Genomic DNA, 17,595 nt, shown 5'->3' on the forward strand with positions numbered 1-17,595 from the left:
CGAATCTGGGTCGGTATTTTGAACATTTTTGGGGACTTTTGCTAAATTTTCACACTTTTCTCCCCCACTTCCCGTGGGACTTTGCTGGGTGCGTTTTGGACATTTTTTTGCAGCCCGGGACTTGTCTCAGCGGCGAGACCCGTGGGACTGGAACCTGGGAAGGTATATTGAACAAAATTGGGACTTTTGACCATTTTGGCCGCCTTTTCCCCTTTTTTTCCCGCCTTCTTGTGCACCATTGCTGGCTGTGTTTTGGACAGTTGGACAAAATAGTTTCAAGCATGTTTTACTCAATATAAGTCATAAAATCTCAGCTCCAAGCTGTAATATCTTACTGAGATCATTTAGGAGCAAAACCCTTAAAACAAGTAAAACACTAACATAATATTTTATAAATGGCCTAACAAGTCCAAGGATGCCCAAAATGTCCAAAACGCGGCCAGCAAAGTCCCACGGGAAGGCGGGGAGAAAAGTGAGAAAAGTCGGTAAAATGTTCAAAAATCACAACCGGGTTTGAGTCCACTCCATGTGGGACTCGAACCTGGGTCGGTATTTTGAACATTTTTGGGACTTTTGCTGACTTTTTCAACTTTTATCTTCTCTGCCCGTGGGACTCGGCTGGGTGTGTGGTGGACATTTTGGGCATCACGGGACTTGTGGGACTCGAACCTGGGTCGGTATTTTGAACATTTTTGGGGACTTTTGCCGACTTTTCTCACTTTTCCCCACCACTTCCCGTGGGACTTTGCTGGGTGCGTTTGGGACATTTTTTTTGCATCCTGTGTGGCCGGCGGCGAGACTCATGGGACTTGAACCCGGGGAGGTATTTTGGACAAAATTGGGACTTTTGACCATTTTGGCCACCTTTTCCCCTCTTTTCCTCGCCTTCTTGTGCACCATTGCTGGCTGTGTTTTGGACATTTGGACAAAAATAGTTTCAAGCATGTTTTACTCAATATAGCTCATAAAATCTCAGCTCCAAGCTGTAATATCTTACTGAGATTATTTAGGAGCAAAACCCTTAAAAGGGGAACATTATCACGATTTCAAAAAGGTTAAAAACAATAAAAATCAGTTCCCAGTGGCATGTTGTATTTTTTGAAGTTTTTTTATATCCCAAAAAAAAAGCTTTAAAGTGCTTGACTTTTGCTATTTGCGATGCCACTATCCATTTCCCTGTGACGTCACACAGTGCTGCCAATGTAAACAAACAATGGGAATACCACAGCAAGATATAGCGACATTAGCTCGGATTCAAACTCGGATTTCAGGGACTTAAGCGATTCAACAGATTACGCATGTATTGAAACAGATGGTTGGAGTATGAAAATATTGAAGAAGAAACTGAAGCTATTGAGCGAATAGCTATTGACGCTATTCATAGCCATAGCATGGCCGAATAGCTGCGTTAGCATCGCCGGTAAAATGTGTGGACCAAACGATCAGGACTTTCGCATCTTGTGACACTGGAGCAACTTAAATCCATCGATTGGTAAGTGTTTGTTTCGCATTAAATGTGGGTGTAAGGAAACGTAATATAGTTGCAAATGCATCTACAGGTTATCCATACATCTCTGTGCCATGTCTGCTTTAGCACTGCCGGTAAATAGCATGTTAGCATCGATTACCGTAGCTTGTTAGCATCGATTCGCTGGCAGTCAACATCAACAAAACTCACCTTTGTGATTTCTGTGACTTTATCGTTACAAATGCATCTGCAGGTTATCCATACATCTCTGTGCCATGTCTGCTTTAGCACCGCCGGTAAATAGCATGTTAGCGTCGATTAGCGTAGCATGTTAGCATCGATTAGCTGGCAGTCACGCCGCGACCAAATATGTCTGATTAGCACATAAGTCAACATCAACAAAACTCACCTTTGTGATTTCGTTGACTATCGTTGGAAATGCATCTGCAGGTTATCCATACATCTCTGTGCCATGTCTGTCTTAGCATCGCCGGTCAAATGTGGAGACACTCTGGTACATTCAATGGGGGTCTGGTGGCAGATTTTTTGCCAGTGGTGCAACTTGAATCCCTCCCTGTTAGTGTTGTTACACCCTCTGACAACACACCGACGAGGCATGATGTCTCCAAGGTTCCAAAAAATAGTCCAAAAAACGGAAAATAACAGAGCTGAGACCCGGTGTTTACAATGTGTTGAAAATGAAAATGGTGGGTGTGTTACCTCGGCGACGTCACATTCTGACGTCATCGCCTCCAGAGCGATAAACAGAAACGCGTTTAATTCGCCAAAATTCACCCATTTAGAGTTCGGAAAATCGGTTAAAAAAATATATGGTCTTTTTTCCGCACCATCAAGGTATATATTGACGCTTACATAGGTCTGCTGATAATGTTCCCCTTTAAAACAAGTAAAACACTCCAACATAAAATCTGCTTAGTGAAAAGAATGATCTCACCAGACAGAAAATAAGCAAACATCTGCCTTATTTGAGTGATTTAATCTTACTTAGATTTCCGTTTTTGCAGTGCATCTATTTGAGAGTTGGGAGTTATGCCAACAGGATGCTAACAATGCACGCCAGTCAGGACGGACATAACACAGTTGCAGGAAGCTGCTAAGCGAGGGCGTTGCTTCCCTACCTCCTCGGATACGCCCCACATTGCTAATGTCACTTTTCTTCTTCTTCTTGCTGCTATTTCAGGAAAACCAATGATCGAGACGCCCGTGACTGGAGAAGTGTCCAAGGAAGGAGACATGGTGTCCCTCAGGTGCTCGGCCTACGGCTCCCCCGCCCCTCAGTTCACCTGGAAGCCCTCGGGAAAAGAGGTAGGAGGCTGAATCATTTCCAAAGTGAAGCGAGAAACAAAACAAAAAAACAGATCAACTGAACTTCACACAAGTTCACTGAGCTGGGAAGGGATAAAAAAAATAAAATAAAAAATAAAGTCCGGTTTCACTCCTTCAAGCCCCCAGGCCGGGTGCTGCCTTGGCACGGCATGAAGTAAAATAATAAAAGAGGATAAAAAGATAATGAGTCCTCTTTAAGTCCTTTCATGTGCGAATGCTGACTACGGCAATTCTGCAGCATTAAAAAGGTGGTGTTTTTTCCACAAATATCCATCTTTTAAACAGTTCATGTAAGTTTGGGATTTGCATAAATATCCTCACTCACTATAGCGGTGTGACGGTCAACAAAGTCACAGTCCCGGTGTGTACTTTGGTGACAAAAAATGACTTTTTTTGCAAAACAATCAGTACATTTTTGCTGTATTTTGAGCATCGTGTGTGTTACATTTTACATGATTATCTTAAGGCTTTTTTATTCCATGTTACTTTTTAATAAGGTTAATGTCCAGTTCTAACATAATAGTGAGAGTCCAGTCCATAGTGGATCTAACATAATAGTGAGAGTCCAGTCCATAGTGGATCTAACATAATAGTGAGAGTCCAGTCCATAGTGGATCTAACATAATAGTGAGAGTCCAGTCCATAGTGGATCTAACATAATAGTGAGAGTCCAGTCCATAGTGGATCTAACATAATAGTGAGAGTCCAGTCCATAGTGGACCTAACATAATAGTGAGAGTCCAGTCCATAGTGGATCTAACATAATAGTGAGAGTCCAGTCCATAGTGGATCTAACTAATAGTGAGAGTACAGTCCATAGTGGATCTAACATAATAGTGAGAGTCCAGTCCATAGTGGATCTAACATAATAGTGTGAGTCCAGTCCATAGTGGATCTAACATAATAGTGAGAGTCCAGTCCATAGTGGATCTAACATAATAGTGAGAGTCCAGTCCATAGTGGATCTAACATAATAGTGTGAGTCCAGTCCATAGTGGATCTAACATAATAGTGTGAGTCCAGTCCATAGTGGATCTAACATAATAGTGAGAGTCCAGTCCATAGTGGATCTAACATAATAGTGAGAGTCCAGTCCATAGTGGATCTAACATAATAGTGAGAGTCCAGTCCATAGTGGATCTAACATAATAGTGAGAGTCCAGTCCATAGTGGATCTAACATAATAGTGAGAGTCCAGTCCATAGTGGATCTAGCATAATAGTGTGGGAGTCCAGTCCATAGTAGATCTAACATGATAGTGAGAGTCCAGTCCATAGTGGATCTAACTAATAGTGAGAGTCCAGTCCATAGTGGATCTAACTAATAGTGAGAGTCCAGTCCATAGTGGATCTAACATAATAGTGAGAGACCAGTCCATAGTGGACCTAACATAATAGTGAGAGTCCAGTCCATAGTGGATCTAACATAATAGTGAGAGTCCAGTCCATAGAGGATCTAACTAATAGTGAGAGTACAGTCCATAGTGGATCTAACATAATAGTGAGAGTCCAGTCCATAGTGGATCTAACATAATAGTGTGAGTCCAGTCCATAGTGGATCTAACATAATAGTGAGAGTCCAGTCCATAGTGGATCTAACATAATAGTGAAAGTCCAGTCCATAGTGGATCTAACATAATAGTGTGAGTCCAGTCCATAGTGGATCTAACATAATAGTGTGAGTCCAGTCCATAGTGGATCTAACATAATAGTGAGAGTCCAGTCCATAGTGGATCTAACATAATAGTGAGAGTCCAGTCCATAGTGGATCTAACATAATAGTGAGAGTCCAGTCCATAGTGGATCTAACATAATAGTGAGAGTCCAGTCCATAGTGGATCTAACATAATAGTGAGAGTCCAGTCCATAGTGGATCTAACATAATAGTGAGAGTCCAGTCCATAGTGGACCTAACATAATAGTGAGAGTCCAGTCCATAGTGGATCCAACATAATAGTGAGAGTCCAGTCCATAGTGGATCTAACATAATAGTGAGAGTCCAGTCCATAGTGGATGTAACAAAATAGTGAGAGTCCAGTCCATAGTGGATCTGACATAATAGTGAGAGTCCAGTCCATATGGGATCCAACATAATAGTGTGAGAGTCCAGTCCATAGTGGATCTGACATAATAGTGAGAGTCCAGTCCATAGTGGATCTAACATAATAGTGAGAGTCCAGTCCATAGTGGATCTAACATAATAGTGAGAGTCCAGTCCATAGTGGATCTAGCATAATAGTGTGGGAGTCCAGTCCATAGTGGATCTAACTAATAGTGAGAGTCCAGTCCATAGTGGATCTAACTAATAGTGAGAGTCCAGTCCATAGTGGATCTAACATAATAGTGAGAGTCCAGTCCATAGTGGATCTAACATAATAGTGTGAGTCCAGTCCATAGTGGATCTAACATAATAGTGAGAGTCCAGTCCATAGTGGATCTAACATAATAGTGAAAGTCCAGTCCATAGTGGATCTAACATAATAGTGTGAGTCCAGTCCATAGTGGATCTAACATAATAGTGTGAGTCCAGTCCATAGTGGATCTAACATAATAGTGAGAGTCCAGTCCATAGTGGATCTAACATAATAGTGAGAGTCCAGTCCATAGTGGATCTAACATAATAGTGAGAGTCCAGTCCATAGTGGATCTAACATAATAGTGAGAGTCCAGTCCATAGTGGATCTAACATAATAGTGAGAGTCCAGTCCATAGTGGATCTAACATAATAGTGAGAGTCCAGTCCATAGTGGATCTAACATAATAGTGTGAGAGTCCAGTCCATAGTGGATCTAACATAATAGTGAGAGTCCAGTCCATAGTGGTTCTAACATAATAGTGAGAGTCCAGTCCATAGTGGACCTAACATAATAGTGAGAGTCCAGTCCATAGTGGATCTAACATAATAGTGAGAGTCCAGTCCATAGAGGATCTAACTAATAGTGAGAGTACAGTCCATAGTGGATCTAACATAATAGTGAGAGTCCAGTCCATAGTGGATCTAACATAATAGTGTGAGTCCAGTCCATAGTGGATCTAACATAATAGTGAGAGTCCAGTCCATAGTGGATCTAACATAATAGTGAAAGTCCAGTCCATAGTGGATCTAACATAATAGTGTGAGTCCAGTCCATAGTGGATCTAACATAATAGTGTGAGTCCAGTCCATAGTGGATCCAACATAATAGTGAGAGTCCAGTCCATAGTGGATCTAACATAATAGTGAGAGTCCAGTCCATAGTGGATCTAACATAATAGTGAGAGTCCAGTCCATAGTGGATCTAACATAATAGTGAGAGTCCAGTCCATAGTGGATCTAACATAATAGTGAGAGTCCAGTCCATAGTGGATCTAGCATAATAGTGTGGGAGTCCAGTCCATAGTGGATCTAACATGATAGTGAGAGTCCAGTCCATAGTGGATCTAACTAATAGTGAGAGTCCAGTCCATAGTGGATCTAACTAATAGTGAGAGTCCAGTCCATAGTGGATCTAACATAATAGTGAGAGTCCAGTCCATAGTGGACCTAACATAATAGTGAGAGTCCAGTCCATAGTGGATCTAACATAATAGTGAGAGTCCAGTCCATAGAGGATCTAACTAATAGTGAGAGTACAGTCCATAGTGGATCTAACATAATAGTGAGAGTCCAGTCCATAGTGGATCTAACATAATAGTGTGAGTCCAGTCCATAGTGGATCTAACATAATAGTGAGAGTCCAGTCCATAGTGGATCTAACATAATAGTGAAAGTCCAGTCCATAGTGGATCTAACATAATAGTGTGAGTCCAGTCCATAGTGGATCTAACATAATAGTGTGAGTCCAGTCCATAGTGGATCTAACATAATAGTGAGAGTCCAGTCCATAGTGGATCTAACATAATAGTGAGAGTCCAGTCCATAGTGGATCTAACATAATAGTGAGAGTCCAGTCCATAGTGGATCTAACATAATAGTGAGAGTCCAGTCCATAGTGGATCCAACATAATAGTGAGAGTCCAGTCCATAGTGGATCTAACATAATAGTGAGAGTCCAGTCCATAGTGGATGTAACAAAATAGTGAGAGTCCAGTCCATAGTGGATCTGACATAATAGTGAGAGTCCAGTCCATATGGGATCTAACATAATAGTGTGAGAGTCCAGTCCATAGTGGATCTGACATAATAGTGAGAGTCCAGTCCATAGTGGATCTAACATAATAGTGAGAGTCCAGTCCATAGTGGATCTAACATAATAGTGAGAGTCCAGTCCATAGTGGATCTAGCATAATAGTGTGGGAGTCCAGTCCATAGTGGATCTAACATGATAGTGAGAGTCCAGTCCATAGTGGATCTAACTAATAGTGAGAGTCCAGTCCATAGTGGATCTAACTAATAGTGAGAGTCCAGTCCATAGTGGATCTAACATAATAGTGAGAGTCCAGTCCATAGTGGATCTAACTAATAGTGAGAGTCCAGTCCATAGTGGATCTAACATAATAGTGTGAGTCCAGTCCATAGTGGATCTAACATAATAATGAGAGTCCAGTCCATAGTGGATCTAACATAATAGTGAGAGTCCAGTCCATAGTGGATGTAACATAATAGTGAGAGTCCAGTCCATAGTGGATCTGACATAATAGTGAGAGTCCAGTCCATATTGGATCTAACATAATAGTGTGAGAGTCCAGTCCATAGTGGATCTGACATAATAGTGAGAGTCCAGTCCATATTGGATCTAACATAATAGTGTGAGAGTCCAGTCCATAGTGGATCTAACATAATAGTGAGAGTCCAGTCCATAGTGGATCTAACATAATAGTGAGAGTCCAGTCCATAGTGGATCTAGCATAATAGTGTGGGAGTCCAGTCCATAGTGGATCTAACATGATAGTGAGAGTCCAGTCCATAGTGGATCTAACTAATAGTGAGAGTCCAGTCCATAGTGGATCTAACTAATAGTGAGAGTCCAGTCCATAGTGGATCTAACATAATAGTGAGAGTCCAGTCCATAGTGGATCTAACATAATAGTGAGAGTCCAGTCCATAGTGGATCTAACATAATAGTGTGAGTCCAGTCCATAGTGGATCTAACATAATAGTGAGAGTCCAGTCCATAGTGGATCTAACATAATAGTGAGAGTCCAGTCCATAGTGGATCTAACATAATAGTGAGAGTCCAGTCCATAGTGGATCTAACATAATTGTGTGAGTCCAGTCCATAGTGGATCTAACATAATAGTGAGAGTCCAGTCCATAGTGGATCTAGCATAATAGTGTGGGAGTCCAGTCCATAGTGGATCTAACATGATAGTGAGAGTCCAGTCCATAGTGGATCTAACTAATAGCGAGAGTCCAGTCCATAGTGGATCTAACATAATAGTGAGAGTCCAGTCCATAGTGGATCTAACATAATAGTGAGAGTCCAGTCCATAGTGGATCGAACATAATAGTGAGAGTCCAATCCATAGTGGATCTAACATAATAGTGAGAGTCCAGTCCATAATGGATTTAACATATTAGTGTGTGAGTCCAGTCCATAGTGGATCTAACATAATAGTGTGAGAGTCCAGTCCATAGCGGATCTAACATAATAGTGAGAGTCCAGTCCATAGTGGATCTAACATAATAGTGAGAGTCCAGTCCATAGTGGATCTAACATAATAGTGAGAGTCCAGTCCATAGTGGATCTAACATAATAGTGTGAGTCCAGTCCATAGTGGATCTAGCATAATAGTGAGAGTCCAGTCCATAGTGGATCACACATAATAGTGAGAGTCCAGTCCATATTGGATCTAACATAATAGTGAGAGTCCAGTCCATAGTGGATCTAACATAATAGTGAGAGTCCAGTCCATAGTGGATCTAGCATAATATTGTGAGAGTCCAGTCCATAGTGGATCTAACATAATAGTGAGAGTCCAGTCCATAGTGGATCTAACATAATAGTGAGAGTCCAGTCCATAGTGGATCTAGCATAATAGTGTGGGAGTCCAGTCCATAGTGGATCTAACATGATAGTGAGAGTCCAGTCCATAGTGGATCTAACTAATAGTGAGAGTCCAGTCCATAGTGGATCTAACATAATAGTGAGAGTCCAGTCCATAGTGGATCTAACATAATAGTGAGAGTCCAGTCCATAGTGGATCTAACATAATAGTGTGAGTCCAGTCCATAGTGGATCTAACATAATAGTGAGAGTCCAGTCCATAGTGGATCTAACATAATAGTGAGAGTCCAGTCCATAGTGGATCTAACATAATAGTGAGAGTCCAGCCCATAGTGGATCTAACATAATAGTGAGAGTCCAGTCCATAGTGGATCTAACATAATAGTGTGAGTCCAGTCCATAGTGGATCTAGCATAATAGTGAGAGTCCAGTCCATAGTGGATCTAACATAATAGTGAGAGTCCAGTCCATAGTGGATCTAGCATAATAGTGTGGGAGTCCAGTCCATAGTGGATCTAACATGATAGTGAGAGTCCAGTCCATAGTGGATCTAACTAATAGTGAGAGTCCAGTCCATAGTGGATCTAACATAATAGTGAGAGTCCAGTCCATAGTGGATCTAACATAATAGTGAGAGTCCAGTCCATAGTGGATCTAACATAATAGTGTGAGTCCAGTCCATAGTGGATCTAACATAATAGTGAGAGTCCAGTCCATAGTGGATCTAACATAATAGTGAGAGTCCAGTCCATAGTGGATCTAACATAACAGTGAGAGTCCAGCCCATAGTGGATCTAACATAATAGTGAGAGTCCAGTCCATAGTGGATCTAACATAATAGTGAGAGTCCAGTCCATAGTGGATCTAACATAATAGTGTAGTTTTTCTTGGCTAAAGTGCAACATTAATAGTCCCAGCTTGTTGCGTTGTTCCCCATCTCCACTGAATAATAATGTCAGACTGCTTCTCTCTCATCCACTTGTCTTTCTCTGTTGTTTTGTTCACTTTATTTGCTGACACCCCCTGTCCCCCGCTCACTGTGTGCACCCCGAGAGACCCCAGGAAGGCGTGTACCGTCACACCCCCCGCCTGGTCAACAGAAGGTGTGAACAGGGTTTGATTCCACCACGTGTGCTTGTGTTGTCGCCCAGTCAGTGACGGTGGAGGGCATCAAGGTGGTGAGCACCGTCGTCCTCCCGGCCACCGCCGACGTCATGAAGGGCGGCGTCACCTGCGAGGTCGCCAACGAGCACGGAACAGATAGCAAGGCCTTCGTCGTCTCTCTCAAAAGAGGTCAGATTCCATTTTATCTCCATGGAAGTGGATGTTTTGAGCTCAGTTGTTCTAACCCAGGGGTCACCAACACGGTGCCTGCGGGCACCAGGTAGCCCGTAAGGACCAGATGAGTCGCCCGCTGGCCTGTTCTAAAAATAGCTCAAATAGCAGCACTTACCAGTGAGCTGCCTCTATTTTTTAAATTGTATTTATTTACTAGCAAGCTGGTCTCGCTTTGCTCGACATTTTTAATTCTAAGAGAGACAAAACTCAAATAGAATTTGAAAATCCAAGAAAATATTTTCAAGACTTGGTCTTCACTTGTTTAAATAAATTCAATTTTTTTTTTAATAACTTTAAGAAAGACAATTTTAGAGAAAAAATACAACCTTAAAAAGGATTTTAGGATTTTTAAACACATATGCCTTTTTACCTTTTAAATTCCTTCCTCTTCTTTCCTGACAATTTAAATCAATGTTCAAGTAATTTTATTTTTTTTTATTTTAAAGAATAATAAATACACTTTTAATTTGATTCTTCATTTCAGCTTCTGTTTTTTCGATGAAGAATATTTGTGAAATATTTCTTCACACTTACTATGATTAAAATAAAATAAAAATATTCAGAAAAATTTAAAAAAAAATCTGTAGAATCAAATTTAAATCTTATTTCAAGGTCTTTGGAATTTCTTTAAATTGTATTTATTTACTAGCTTTGCTGGACATTTTTAATTCTAAGAGAGACAAAACTCAAATAGAATTTGAAAATCCAAGAAAGTATTTTAAAAACTTGGTCTTCACTTGTTTAAATAAATTCATTTATTTTTTTACTTTGCTTCTTATAACTTTCAGAAAGACAATTTTAGAGAAAAAATACAACCTTAAAAAGGATTTTAGGATTTTTAAACACATATGCCTTTTTACCTTTTAAATTCCTTCCTCTTCTTTCCTGACAATTTAAATCAATGTTCAAGTAATTTTATTTTTTTTTATTTTAAAGAATAATAAATACACTTTTAATTTGATTCTTCATTTCAGCTTCTGTTTTTTCGATGAAGAATATTTGTGAAATATTTCTTCACACTTACTATGATTAAAATAAAATAAAAATATTCAGAAAAATTTTAAAAAAAATCTGTAGAATCAAATTTAAATCTTATTTCAAAGTCTTTGGAATTTCTTTAAATTGTATTTACTTACTAGCTTTGCTGGACATTTTTAATTCTAAGAGAGACAAAACTCAAATAGAATTTGAAAATCCGAGAAAGTATTTTAAAAACTTGGTCTTCACTTGTTTAAATAAATTCATTTATTTTTTTACTTTGCTTCTTATAACTTTCAGAAAGACAATTTTAGAGAAAAAATACGACCTTAAAAAAGATTTTAGGATTTTTAAACGCACACATTTTTACCTTTTAAATTCCTTCCTCTTCTTTCCTGACAATTTAAATCAATGTTCAAGTATTTTTTTTTATTATTATTGTAAAGAATAAAAAACACATTTTAATTTAATTCTTCATTTTAGCTTCTGTTTTTTCGACGAAGAATATTTATGAAATATTTCTTCAAACTTATGATTAAAATTCAAAAAAAGTATTTTGGCAAATCTAGAAAATCTGTAGAATCAAATTTTAATCTTATTTCAAAGTCTTTTGAATTTCTTTTAGAATATTTGTTCTGGAAAATCTTGAAAAAATAATGTTTTGTCTTTGTTAGAAATAAAGCTTGGTCCAATTTGTTATATATTCTAACAAAGTGCAGATTGGATTTTAACCTATTTAAAACATGTCATCAAAATTCTATAATTAATCTTAATCAGGAAAATTTACTAATGATGTTCCATAAATTCTATTTTTATTTTTTTCAAAAAGATTCGAATTAGCTGGTTTTTCTATTTTTTTAAATTTTATTTATTTACTAGCAAGCTGGTCTCGCTTTGCTGGACATTTTTAATTCTAAGAGAGACAAAACTCAAATAGAATTTGAAAATCCAAGAAAATATTTTAAAAGCTTGGTCTTCACTTAAATAAATTCATTTATTTTTTTACTTTTCTTCTTATAACTTTCAGAAAGACAATTTTAGAGAAAAAATACAACCTTAAAAATGATTTTAGGATTTTTAAACACATATACCTTTTTACCTTTTAAATTCCTTCCTCTTCTTTCCTGACAATTTAAATCAATGTTCAAGTAATTTTTTTTATTATTATTGTAAAGAACAATAAATACATTTTAATTTATTTCTTCATTTTAACTTCTGTTTTTTCGACGAAGAACATTTGTGAAATATTTCTTCAATCTTATTATGACTAAAATTCCCAAAAAATTATTCTGGCAAATCTAGAAAATCTGTAAAATCAAATTTAAATCTTATTTTAAAGTCTTTTGAATTTCTTTTAAAATTTTTGTTCTGGAAAATCTAGAAGAAATAATGATTTGTTTTTGTTAGAAATATAGCTTGGTCCAATTTGTTATATATTATAAAAAAAAAAAAAAGTGCAAATTGGATTTTAACCTATTTAAAACATGTCATCAAAATTCTAAAATTAATCTTAATCAGGAAAAATTACTAATGATGTTTTTATAAATTCCGTTTTTATTTTTTTCAAAAAGAATCAAATTAGCTAGTTTTCCTCTTCATTTTTTTCGGTTGAATTTTGAATTTTAAAGAGTCGAATTTGAAGATAAACTATGTTTCAAAATTTGATTTTCATTTTTTTTTCATGTTTTCTCCTCTTTTAAATCATTCAATTAAGTGTTTTTTCATCATTTATTCTCTACAACAAAACCTTCCTTAAAAGGAAAAAAAATGTACGACAGAATGACAGACAGAAATACCCATTTATATATATATATATATATATATTTTTTTTTTTTTTTTTAATTGATATATGTATGTATGTATATATATAGATGGATATATTTATTTTTTTAAAGGTAAATTGAGCAAATTGGCTATTTATGCTAATTTATTTAAGTGTGTATCAAACTGGTAGCCCTTCGCATTAATCAGTACCCAAGAATCAATCAATCAATCAATGTTTATTTATATAGCCCTAAATCACCAGTGTCTCAAAGGGCTGCACAAACCACAACGACATCCTCGGTGGAGCCCAGTATTTGTATTGAACCGTTTCAGTCCGGGTAAGAAGTAGCTCTTGGTTTCAAAAGGGTTGGTGACCCCTGTTCTTGCGCAACTAGAAGGCAACCATTTGTAGAAGTCCATGTTCAAGTTCATCTGTCGCCTCGTTGAAAAGTCTTTGCTGCATGAACAAATTTGAAGTTGATTCTTTGGCACCATAATCAAAGAAATGAGAATCAAGCTTTTTCTCCAGGCACCCACTTCCTCTGAGACAGGCCCCCGAAATGTCACCATCAGGGAATTTATGCTTAGAATTACAAACAAAGTGGAGAGGAGTGACTTAAGAGGCAAGGAAATGACAGTAATGGACTTAAAATGATACCGGCAATTCTCAAATGGTTCTGGTTCTTAGCTAAGAACTCAACAAAACACTTTAAAACGTCAGCGCTCAGCTCATCTCTTCTCATAAGAATTGATGAACGAAGTCCAGAGGCACTATTTACATATGCATTTTTTTTTTAGAAATGTCACTTAACGATCAACTAAAATAAGTCACTTTCAGAGGACTACTTGAAAAAAATGCATCTAATTCAAATTACCGTTAATCTAAAACAGGGGTCTCAAACTCAATTTACCTGGGGGCCACTGGATGCAGAGTCTGGGAGAGGCTGGGAAATATATTTTTTTTAATATATTTTTAAATGTCTAATGAACAAAATGAGGGTTAAGAAATGTGAGCTAACGCAAATGAAATAAAATAAAAATGTTTGAATTGGTCCAGGTTATCGGGGAATGTTATCACTGACGGACAGGTGTCGCTGTGTGACTGCAGCCAGGCACGTTAGAACACCCTCGTTTCCATGGCAACGTCTCTGTCGCTTTCACTCATTTGCCGCTTTTCCACTAATGCAGGGGTAGGCGACCCAAAACATTGATAGAGCCATTTTGGACCCAAATAACAAACAAACAACACACAATTAAAATCCAAATATAAATGAACAAAATGAGGATTAAGAAATGTGAGGCAATGCAAATGAAAAAAAATAAAATAATAATAATAAACTGTTTTAATTGGTCCAGGTTATCGGGGAATGTTATCACTGACGGACAGGTGTTTGAATTGGTCCAGCCGCAAGAAAATATCTCTTAAAAAATATATTTTTAAATGTCTTTATTTTTATTATCAACACAAAATATAAATGAACAAAATGAGGATTAAGAAATGTGAGGCAATCCAAATTACATTAAAAAAATACAAATAACGGTTTGAATTGTTCCAGCCGCAAGAAAAGATTTCTTACACAAAATATTTTTAAATGTCTTTTTTGTTATTTTCAACAAAAAATAAAACAATATATAAATGAACAAAATGAGGATTACTGTAAGAAATGTGAGGCAATGCAAATTTAAAAAAAAAAAACAGTTTGAATTGGTCCAGCCGCAAGAAAAGATTTCTTTAGAAAATCTTTTTAATTAAATGTCTTTTTTTTTTTTTCAACACAAAGTAAAATCAAAATATAAAAATAACAAAATGAGGGTTAAAAAAATGTGAGGCAATGCAAATTAGATTAAAAAAAACAATAACAAATAGCGGTATGAATTGGTCCGGACGCAAGAAAAGATTTCTTTCAAAAAATCTTTTTAAATATCTTTATTTTATTTTCAACACAAAATAAAATCAAAATAAAAATGAAAAAAAATGTGTTAAGAAATGTGAGGCAATGCAAATAAAAAAAAAAAAAAAATAATAATAATAATAAACTGTTTTAATTGGTCCAGGTTATCGGGGAATGTTATTACTGACGGACAGGTGTCGCTGTGTGACTGCAGCCGGGCACGTTAAAAAACCCTCGTCTCCATGGCAACGTCTCTGTTGCTTCACTCATTTGCCGCTTTTCCACTAATGCAGGGGTAGGCAACCCAAAACATTGATAGAGCCATTTTGGACCCAAATAACAAACAAACAACACATAATTAAAATCCAAATATAAATGAACAAAATGAGGATTAAAGAAAAACAAAAAAAAATAACGGTTTGAATTGGTCCAGGCGCAAAAAAATATTTCTTAAAAAAAATATATATTTAAATGTCTTCATTTTTATTATCAACACAAAATATAAATGAACAAAATGAGGATTAAGAAATGTGAGGCAATACAAATTACATGAAAAAATACAAATAACGGTTTGAATTGTTCCAGCCGCAAGAAAAGATTTCTTACAAAAAATATTTTTAAATGTCTTTTTTGTTATTTTCAACACAAAATAAAATCAATATATAAATGAACAAAATGAGGATTAAGAAGTGTGAGGCAACGCAAATTAAAAAAACAAAACAGTTTGAATTGGTCCAGCTGCAAGAAAAGATTTCTTTAAAAAAATATTTTTAAATGTCTTTTTTTTTTTTTTTCAACACAAAGTAAAATCAAAATATAAAAAGAACAAAATGAGGGTTAAAAAAATGTGAGGCAATGCAAATTAAATAAAAAAACAACAACAACAAATAGCCGTATGAATTGGTCCAGACGCAAGAAAAGTTTCCTTCAAAAAATATTTTTAAATATCTTCATTTTATTTTCAACACAATATAAAATCAAAATATAAATGAACAAAATTAGTATTAAGAAATGTGGGGCAATGCAAATTTAAAAAAAATAATACTAATAATAAACTGTTTGAATTGGTCCAGGTTATCGGGGAATGTTATTACTGACGGACAGGTGTCGCTGTGAGACTGCAGCCAGGCACGTTAAAACACCCTCGTCTCCATGGCAACGTCTCTTTTGCTTTCACTCATTTGCCGCTTTTCCACTAATGCAGGGGTAGGCAACCCAAAACATTGATAGAGCCATTTTGGACCCAAATAACAACCAAACAATACATAATTAAAATCCAAATATAAATGAACAAAATGAGGATTAAAGAAAAACAAAAAAAAATAACGGTTTGAATTGGTCCAGCCGCAAAAAAATATTTCTTGAAAAAAATATATATTTAAATGTCTTCATTTTTATTATCAACACAAAATATAAATGAACAAAATGAGGATTAAGAAATGTGAGGCAATACAAATTACATGAAAAAATACAAATAACAGTTTGAATTGTTCCAGCCGCAAGAAAAGATTTCTTACAAAAAATATTTTTAAATGTCTTTTTTGTTATTTTCAACACAAAATAAAATCAATATATAAATGAACAAAATGAGGATTAAGAAGTGTGAGGCAACGCAAATTAAAAAAACAAAACAGTTTGAATTGGTCCAGCCGCAAGAAAAGATTTCTTTAAAAAAATATTTTTAAATGTCTTTATTTTTTTTTTTCAACACAAAGTAAAATCAAAATATAAAATGAACAAAATGAGGGTTAAAAAAATGTGAGGCAATGCAAATTAAATAAAAAAAAAACAACAACAAATAGCCGCATGAATTGGTCCAGACGCAAGAAAAGTTTCCTTCAAAAAATATTTTTAAATATCTTCATTTTATTTTCAACACAATATAAAATCAAAATATAAATGAACAAAATTAGTATTAAGAAATGTGAGGCAATGCAAATTTAAAAAAAATAATACTAATAATAAACTGTTTGAATTGGTCCAGGTTATCGGGGAATGTTATTACTGACGGACAGGTGTCGCTGTGAGACTGCAGCCACGCACGTTAAAACACCCTCGTCTCCATGGCAACGTCTCTGTTGCTTTCACTCATTTGCCGCTTTTCCACTAATGCAGGGGTAGGCAACCCAGAACATTGAAAGAGCCATTTTGGACCCAAATAACTTACGCTAAACATTTTGCGAAACGAGTTTGACCTGGCAGTAATTTTAGGCAGGCATACTATATACCCGGCGGCAATTTAAGGAAATACGGTAGCCCTGAAAATAAAGAAAACACATTGAAATGAGGTGTGTTCAAACTTCCGGCCTGTACTGTTTATGTTGAGAATCACTACAATTAGCCGACTTATGTACTTTTGGGGGCCTTTGTTTACACAAAATTGTAGTCACTTCTGTGGAGAAGAAGCTGCAATTGTTTTCCTCCTGCACCACCAACATGCTCCTCCTTTTTGTTCTTCTCCTCTTGCAGCTTTTGACAACTCCGCCAACAGAGGTAGAGCCTTCTCCCCCCTCCTCCTCCTCCTCTCCCTCCTCCTTTCAGGACTCTTTCTTCTACAGACCCTGTCCTTTTAGTACACCCCCACCCCCACGCCCCCTCCACACCCTCCTCCTTCACCTGTCTCCTTCTTTCCACACCCCCTCCATCTCACACACACACACACTTACACACCTACACACACACACACACACACACACACACACGCACGTTCCTCTGCCGCACTGTAATCTTGTACATTAGCCCTCTTGCTACCAAACACTGTGGATATTGTATATTGTTCTTCTTCTTCTTTTCTTGTCACCTTTGTAATGATGTCTGTCCTCTATTTTCGACACATTTTTTTTTTTTGTGGCCCTCAGGGGACAATAAAGGACTCTATTCTA

General features: G+C 36.7%; 1 protein-coding gene across 3 annotated transcripts in view; it reads left to right on the plus strand.

The window, feature by feature from the left end:
* Nucleotides 1-17,595, plus strand: part of bcam (basal cell adhesion molecule (Lutheran blood group)) — a 179,404-nt gene that overhangs the window by 141,674 nt on the left and 20,135 nt on the right. For 2 of the 3 annotated variants that reach the window (XM_061915021.1, XM_061915022.1), the window contains exons 11-13: nt 2,670-2,794; nt 9,893-10,034; nt 17,183-17,206. In XM_061915021.1, the coding sequence (XP_061771005.1) occupies nt 2,670-2,794; nt 9,893-10,034; nt 17,183-17,206 (291 nt within the window). The remainder of the gene's footprint in view (nt 1-2,669; nt 2,795-9,892; nt 10,035-17,182; nt 17,207-17,595) is intronic. The other variant, XM_061915023.1, reaches the window with a different exon arrangement.

Source organism: Nerophis ophidion, linkage group LG11, assembly GCF_033978795.1.
Source record: "Nerophis ophidion isolate RoL-2023_Sa linkage group LG11, RoL_Noph_v1.0, whole genome shotgun sequence".
NCBI lineage: Eukaryota > Metazoa > Chordata > Actinopteri > Syngnathiformes > Syngnathidae > Nerophis > Nerophis ophidion.